Source organism: Siniperca chuatsi, linkage group LG9 (genome assembly GCF_020085105.1).
Source record: "Siniperca chuatsi isolate FFG_IHB_CAS linkage group LG9, ASM2008510v1, whole genome shotgun sequence".
NCBI lineage: Eukaryota > Metazoa > Chordata > Actinopteri > Centrarchiformes > Sinipercidae > Siniperca > Siniperca chuatsi.
In genome coordinates this window covers 4822846-4831693 of record NC_058050.1, presented here as the reverse complement: position 1 = coordinate 4831693, position 8848 = coordinate 4822846, and the positions used below count along the sequence as shown (strand labels likewise).

Here is an 8848-nt window from a genome sequence, read left to right as displayed (position 1 = left end):
ACAATATGGCAAACATGTTAGTGGCTTATTTATTTGAGTTTTTATTATCTTATTTTTTAATTTTTTAATTTGGAGTCGGGTTTCTGTTCACCTGATGAATGTAAGTCCAATATTCACTCTCCCTTTAACTCTGTTTTGCTCTCCACCAACTCCGAAGGAAAATATTCAAGGTTTGACACCACCAGAAACCTTCAAGAAACTTCTAAAGCCAAAACAAACAAAATAATAAGATTTGGCAACAACGTCTGATAATCAAGACTGTGAAAAGTATGCACTTTATCACACATTATCTTATAGTCAGGAGGTTTTAGGAGAGAGATTATTAGGGTAAAAGAACTCTAGCTAAAATATAAATTAGAAGATTAATTTTTTTTACTTTATTTAATGTTTCATGACCTTGGCCTTCAAAATCTTCAGTGTTCAGCAGGTAACATAACTGACTTCCCACCCTCCTCCTGATTACCTTGTTGCACTTGCCTTTGTTCCACAATGCAGTTTTTAAGTGGAGGGTTTCTTACTGTAAAGCTCAAATATGATACTGTGGTATTCTGACCATATTCCAAACCAAATGGGTATCTGCTCCTGATCTTTCTAGTAAAATTTAAGGAGCTTATCATTTCAAAAAACATAAAACAATGATGTATTTGTCCACAAGATTTTGACAGCACGTCTATGTTTAAAACTCACAGGAGTCGTAGAGGGTCCAGTAGAGGGTAACGTTACCTGCCACTGCCAGGAGGAAGCTTGATCTTTTGGAAACTGTAGTGGCTAAGCAATTTGTAAAAATGTGTTTCTACAGTACAATCAACAAAGATTTCCCTGCACTGATACAGGACAGATTTAGGATAAACCCCCGAAAGGGAACTTTATCATTGCATTAAACACTTGACTGAAAGACGGACATATCGGAAGTCAGCAGTGGTCACGCTGATGCCATCTTGGATCCAAGCAGGGTTCCATTACCAGGCAGGTGAAGAGGATGCGAAGTGAAGTACTGTGTCACTCCTGCTGAACCCCCCCGAGCACGGAGAAATGCAGTTCAAGTGCTGGCGTCCACCCATCTGACACTGAGACACGCAGTAAACAAAGTGCCACTACAGAAATCAGGATAGAAAGATTTCTTTTTACCAAAATTCCTGGAAAGTTTACTTTTTTGCTTATTTGTTCTAAATTGTAATTATCAAAAAGAGAACATTTTAATTATTTTTCTGCAGTGATAGTTCCTCCTACATTAGTGTTCGCCAAGGGGCATGAATCTTTGGTAAGGACTGACAGTGTTGGTAGGCCTACAGGTAATTTGATTGGGTGGGCAATAAAAACAGTTAATAATATCACTTCAGTTCCAACAGCTGATGGTGGCCGACGTTGTTAGCTCTTGCTTAGTCCTAATTTGGGATTTATTTCAGCAGAACCTATGCTGTACAGTACTAAGGTTGCGGAGGTTACAGTACTACTCCTTGCTCTGCGTTTTGACATCCTGGTCATTTTCTATCACCACAACTGGACCCATGAAAGAGAAACAGCAAATTCGTTAGCTACAGTAGACCCCCCCTCCTTTCTATTATGCAGGATGAACGCAGCACTGAGAGCTGCCAATGACTCAGCAGGTGTTGCAATAACATGCTCTTGGGAATCAGTGTTAACGTTAGCAAGCTAGGCTAACCTTAAACTGAAAGCTAGCTTCCACTCTCTGGGTGTAATACAAACGTTGGGTACTCCCAAACGTTGAATGCTGTTAGTGGAAAGATGTCTTAAATCACAAATGGTACACAACCAACTATGTGGGCTTGGTGAAATACGGAAAAACAGCGTCTTCTATCAGTGTTCGTTGGCTACAGGGCTATGACGTCCTCCAATCAGAAGTGCACCATGGTAGTTGATTGCACGTCTCCTAGCAACAGCTCAGATGTCACTCAACCGCTGCCATGGGAACCGCCTCATCACCCTGAGTTAGTTAGCTGGTTAGGAACTTTATTGTTCACGTTGTGGAAAATAATCTTTGGCTTCACCACATAGCATTAAAAGCAGAATAACGATAAGGAAACAGCAGCAACAAACAACATGATTTAAGAAAACATAAGCAGAGTAAAAAAATAAAAGGAAATGGGAGAAGGGCTAGATGTTTGTGAAACCCGAAGGTGGCTATGCATACAGCTTTCTAATTGTAGAGTGGCGTGAAGCTTAGACACTGTTTCCACAAATATGTCCAAAAGCCATTTTATCCCTTTTTGGAAAATGGAAAAATATGCACAATAGCTGCAGTATCATTATAGTTTATATTTCCTCACACAAAAAATGAATAGAATTAAAATTTCAGTTTGACTTTAAGTACCATAATGTGCATTAGGGGGTCAAAGGTCAATGTACAATGAACACCAGAACACTATGTCAAACAACAAAAGCTTTTTAATTATTTTCATTATCACTTTTCTCAGTCAACATTGGCAGGCATAATTTGTTTTTAGGCAGAACAACATGGTGTGAGTCCTAGAGTGAAGCAGTAAGCGGAAAAATAAATAATACTGGGTACAAAAATACAACCTCACTGTACAAATGCTGCAAAGTGCAAAGCAAAGAGGTGGAGACTCATCAGACCTCAGTCTCCACTGGGGTATGGCACTTTTAAAGACTGAAACAGTCAAGCCTAAAATTATTCTCAGAAAACAAGCAGGAGTGCAATTCTGTTAAAAACAACACATTTATCAGGTGTGTGACGCTGGTAGGTCTGTAACAAATCCCCCGGAATTTGAAGTGTTGTGCGTATTTGTCTTTGGTGAGACTGAATGAGATAAATACTATTTAAATGCAGAAATATACCAGTACAATCCAGAATAATGCCATTTATTTGTATAAGGAGATTCTAAATAAGCAGTTTAAAATGAATGAAATCTTTCAAAGGTGCACTATGAATTATTTTATAGATGCCATGTGCACATGTGAGTGGCTGCGGAAATGCTTCTGAAATCTGTACTTATTGGATGGGATTGATTTTCAGTATTGATTCTTTAAATCAAGCTTTTACAATATATATGTCAATAGTCATTTTGTATTTAGACCTTAATTGGTTAATGTACGCTTGTATGCGCAGCGGACTGTAAACACTCAACAGTAGACATCAGATCAAATCAATGACTAGAGGAGGTCAAACTGCTTCTTGTGAATATCCAAACACAGTCATTGTACCAAAATACAATCTGATTGAACACTAGACGCTTTTCTGTTGCCTTTTCGGTGTTTTTCACTTTAAAAGTACCTGAGTACCTGTTCAGAAAAAACACAGGATCCCATAAAAATGCAGCCATCTCATAGATAAAGTATGATATGGTTAAACCGAGCAGCACTGACGATGTAGATTCAAAAACAATCAATTTCCACAAGTGTCAAAACAGATCTTGGTCACTCATGCGACAAAGTGTGCACACAATTGTTAAAACTGTCTGGAAATTTCTCGTGCGACGTGAAACAAAGAGTGTCATGCATTTTTTATGACGATCAATAATCATTCCTAATCTTTTCACTGACGGAGCAGCAACACAGCAGATCAAAACATGACAAGGATGACTTGCAGGGACCATTAAAAGAAAGCAAACGTGATTCTCTGTCTTTTCACTACTTAAAGCCATTCATGAGTGAAGCGCTGAAGAAATGCTGAGCAAAGACACTTCACTTCTTACTAAACACTTGGGAAAGATCAGCTGCAGACTCCAGATATGTCAGCTTCAACAGCAGCAACCTCGTTCACTGTCCATCATGCATCAGGGGTATGCAAATGCAAAAAACTGTTTAAAACATCAATAGCAGCAAAATATGAATAAATAAATAAATAAATACATCATATCACAAAACACATTCATCTGTGGGGTTTTTTGCACATGGCACAAATCACAACAGCAAAAATAAAAACAGACTTTTAGAAAATTGGACTTCCCGAAATAGCTCCAGTATTTTTGGAGCTAAACTACTCTACACACTGTAGATCAAAGCGTCAGTCCTAAACACACCTCATTCTGGATTCAGTGGCTTCTCTGTGACGTCTCCATGCTGCAGGCGATACATACTGAACCTACAGTTTGCTACTGTACGCTTGGCTATCAAACAGGCATCAAAGACCCCCCTTCACTAATGGGCCGAGTGATGATCAACTTGTGACCGCTGCTCTGCAGTTGCTTGTGAGGACTTGATGACGGATCAGTCTTTGCTCTCAGTGCGTGTTCGTCTGACGATGGAGGAGAAGAAGCTTCGGCTTTGTGGCGTTCCCATCAACATGGGAGCCTGGTTCTTGTGAATGATCTCAATCTGGAGTTAGAAAGAAGCAAAGCGCTGAGCTTTAGTTTGGTGTTGCTTGCTATTGGGCAGGCCGCATTACAAAGTGTAAGGAAATGACACCGTGAGCTAATGTGGTCTGTGTACCATCTCCTGTTTTCTGTGTGTACTTTTTCCTCCTTGTTTTAGGAATCTGTGGCCCAATCAACCAACTGCTTTAGGAGTCACACCTGAGTAGAGCTCCCTCTCGATTTCTATCGATACTATCGACAGAAAATTGTTAGCAATTTTGATCGTTAATAATTTAAGTCAGTAAGCAACAATGGTTCCAGGTTCTCACATATTTTGTGTCATTGTAAATGGAATATCTTTGGGTTTTGGACTGTTGGTCAGACCAAACAGCCAAATTCCTGTACAAGACAAATTTTTAGGCAAAAGTATCCACAATGGGGCCTAAGGATAGTGATGTCGCTTGGTTTGTTAATGCAGGTTGTTGGGTCAATCCGTCCCTTTGTCTTTTACTTTGGTCTTGAGCAAAATTTTGTTGGCGTGTTAAGGGTCTTCATTTACAGTGCCACCCTAAAGTTTGCTATTGTAGAGATGTACCATTAGTGGGACGAGAAAAGTTAAGTTCAACACTTTCATTTTTGCCAAAGGTCCAACAACTTTTCAATTACTGTTTCAACACTGGGGAGGACAATATGAAAGATTTCAGTTTTAAGGTAAATCAGTAGTTCTCCTAGAAACTACAGAGGTTCTTAAAGGAGCTCCATTGAGTCCTAAGCATTGTGAGGAACATAACCTGCAATCTACATCACTAGAATTTATCCCTATTAAACAATGATGTTTCAAGCCACACTTTCTTTTTACCCACCGCTATCTCCCCACAGAATGTAATTCAGTAATGCATTAACAACATAAAAATCTCCCATACGAGTCCTGGGTCCATATGGGTTTTTGTCAAATGTTGGCTTATGAGACGAATGAGATGAATGTGCATTTGAGGGTCCTTAATGTGGCAAACTTTGCGAATCCCTGGGGTTCATGATATGATAACGAATGGTAATATATATGGTGCACTATGGTTAAGTATAGGCTTTATAATATTTGACATTACCCTTCTTCCCAACAATGATGCCATTTGTGTTGAAGGTTGAAATTGTAGATCAATGGAACAACAAATATCAACCATCAAGGGTTGTTATATTAAGCACATAGTTCATTATACTGTTGCACTAAGAGTCTAAACGCAGTAATGGGGAGAGGAAATGCTACCGTCTGCATTAAAGGGACCCCATTCACTTCAAAGGGAAGCTGCCATTTATTGTACTTGCACTCTGACTCAGTAGCAATTACCAGCTTTTGTAGGCTTCCTACTATCATTAAACATGATTCAACTTGATGTTTCTGATGAACTTTACAAAATACAAATACATTGTGGAGGTGGGCATGGTTAAGCAGTCAGCTGCAGAGAGGGAGAGGTGAGGGAGTGGCTCAGGTGAGCTAATTGACACAGCTGAGACTCATTGTATAATTATGCTCTCCCCTTTATATGCAGGACTGAACTGGACTTCAGGGCTGCTGCTTGACACACAATGTGCTCAGGTTCGGGCTCGGGCTCGAATGGAGACAATCTCAACAAGCGCGAGCAAGCTGGGCGGATTAACGGTGCTGTGGTTGAGTGCTGTGTGCTCCCGCATCTCTGTTTGTGCCAAAGAACCTGCAGTAGCCACAGTTTTGCTACAATAACCTTTTAAGGCAAGACACTGGTCACATAAGGAAGCTCTAAAGGAATATCTGAAATAAATGTGGAGGATAACTGAGCTCTGTTTTAAAGATGCAACATTAAGCATTTATGTGTATCAAGAGCCCCAGTTACAGAGCAATATGGCTCTTAAAAATTAAGTTACTATGTATGTAATGTACTCCATAGCCATCAAAAATCATCTAAGAAAACTAAGTTTGGACTAAACAAAGTGGCATTTTACCAGAATCACATCTGGAAGTACAGTAAAAATTTAGTTTGTAGCAATTATCTCAGACCTAGTTATCAGAGACAGTGATACATGTCATATGTCGCTTCAAAATGCAAATGGGTGGATGATGTTAAATATGTTATGCATGCAAAGGAACTGAGATGCATTTGCATAGCTGTTGTTGTTAATAATTAGTGGGTTAACATCCCATTTGAACTGTGTTGTTTTTATAAGCATTTAACAGGTAGACTGATTCAAATTCAGCTCCAACAAATCTTGCCGTGGAAATCATTGCAGCACAATTATGTATTGTCAGATCCTAATTTTGCTCCGTGGAGTTGTGCCAGCAGATACAAGAGCACTTGCTGGCTACTCGTTTTGTCATGCACTGGGTTTTTTAGCTTTGCCTGAGCGATCCATATGTAAATCTCGGCAGCACTTCATCTGCAGTGTCGATGTAATTAAAGCTAAACACAACCGTAATCAACGCCAAACTGAGGAGTTTAAAAAAAAACGAACAACTTGGACAGAGGGCAAACACTTGTCGAAGTACATGTTTGAGACGTAGAAGCAAATTAGAAGAAGTAAGACTTGTTTCATTAACTATTTGTTTTCATAAATTACTGCACAAAAAAACAAACAATCAATGATCTGTGGGAGAGGGACAGATACTGCACTAGACGCCAATCTGTCTTTTCTTTTGAAACCAATCCTCGATGTCCTTTTTTATTTTATTATTTCTATTTTTATTCTATTAGTACTTCTATTCCTGTGTGCATTGACGTGATAGTGAGCAGCTGTAACGAAGGAGTTTCCCCTCGGGGATCAATTAAGTATTTCTGATTCTGAAGACCTTATCGGACGGGAAATTTTTATATTTACTGTGCTATTAGAAAGTCATTTATGCAGTATTGTGCTACAGAATGTGTTTTGTCTTTTTTCTGTGTTTGTTTCTTAATTCGTAACATCAACCTGCCCAGGAACTGCAGATAAAAATTAGTGACTAGTGTAAAATCTGGCATTAATATCGTAATGATGTCAATTATTGTGCATTGTCCCAAATAAACAAGTAAAGTAAAGTAGATCAAGTTTGACATCTATCGCAAAATCATCCTGTAAGACTTAAAATTTGTAGAATTGTATGGAACAACCCAAAAGAATTATCAAGGCTTAATTCTTAAGACATACTCTAACTGCATTCTGTGGTTTTTCTTAGTCCATACATTAGCAGTCCTTCTGTATTATACACTCTGATGTGATTGTCATATCTTTAAAGATTCTTGAGTCCACACAGGTGTTTTCAGTTATTCTGGCTAATTAGTCCTCTGCTCAGGTTGAAATTGGGTGACGGTATGATGAAAATTACTTGAAACTTCACCTCTAAAGGCTTGGACACACCAGGATTTGAAACGGCAAACATTTTCTGCGATTATGAAATCGTCGCGATCAGTGGACCCACTTCAGGAGGTGAAATAAGTCTGCATGAAGATTCTGTGTAAGTCAAAGTTCAAACTGGTGAACTTTGACGCACAAATTCACACCGTTGACCAATAGCGGCCCGTCTTGACAGTGTTGACCTTTGAGGGGACGGAGAGCCGAAGAGTCCAAAATGGATGCTATTGTTGTTCATTAGCTGTGTTGCACCATTAACTTTTATTTAACCTCCTCTGTTGGAGGAAAACGTGTTCCACAGAAAAGCAATGGTTTTCAGACAGTTATAAGACAATAGTCAATGATACAAATACGACTTTTGAATAAACTGTGTGAACTAATTGTCCTGTTAGCGACTGAGCTAAGCTAACGAGTTTGCTAACTGACCGTTAGCAAGCTCGTTAGCTCAGAGCGCTTTATTTTCCCTCAAATGTCTTTTGAGAGTTGTTAAAGTTGTCACCTTGCTGCAGTGATGTAGACGTATAATCTGATCAGTACACCACCACATCACCCTTACTTGTGTTACAGATCACATGTCTGACACAACATGGAGGATGGGTGTTGTCGGAGGTGCTACAGACTTGAAATGTTCAACCAGAATAGTTCAGTGAAAAAATATTTTCATTCTGGTGTTAAGTTACTCTTTAAGCTCCTGTTAAACAGTCCAATAGAAAGGCTAAAATGTGGCTCCAAGTTAGTTGATTCACTGCTGCATATTGACTCTGTCTTCAAACTCTGTCCTCTCACTGTTTGGATAAAGTTCTCTCGTTTGTCAAAAGTTGCAAAGCATCAACCCCATTGAGAGGCACTCTGTTTGTGTTCAAATAATGTAAATTTTGCTGCATTTGTTAACATTAAAGTTGTCAAAAAGGGGTCTATAGATTATGTAATATATGCAAAGAATGAGGTTAATAATGTTTCCCAAAAGTATTTGGTTTGATTTTTTTACCCCTACAATATGTCGCTGCTTAATGTTTTCGCTGACGGGTTTGCATGTGTGTGATACACAATGAAGAGACACAGCGGACACATACAGTATAATGCATGCTTACAGTGCAGGGAGTCTGCATCCAAGGTTCCCCATCAATCTGCATTGGAAGGGATTTACTCGTTCTGCCAGTGAAAAAAACATGTTACAGATAAACTTAAAACCAAAATCTTAAAATGTTGCACCAGAT

The 8848-nt window shown here is 39.0% G+C and overlaps 1 protein-coding gene across 2 annotated transcripts in view; it reads right to left on the bottom strand.

Moving 5' to 3' along the window:
* Positions 1–2388: 2388 nt before the first annotated feature.
* The window catches only part of dgkb (diacylglycerol kinase, beta), a 90236-nt gene continuing 83776 nt past the window's right edge, over positions 2389–8848 (bottom strand). For both annotated transcript variants that reach the window (XM_044208597.1, XM_044208596.1), the window contains 2 exons: positions 8723–8783; positions 2389–4296 (listed from right to left, as the gene is read on the bottom strand). In XM_044208597.1, coding sequence (XP_044064532.1) covers positions 4189–4296; positions 8723–8783 — 169 coding nt within the window. In that variant the 3' untranslated portion in view covers positions 2389–4188. The remainder of the gene's footprint in view (positions 4297–8722; positions 8784–8848) is intronic.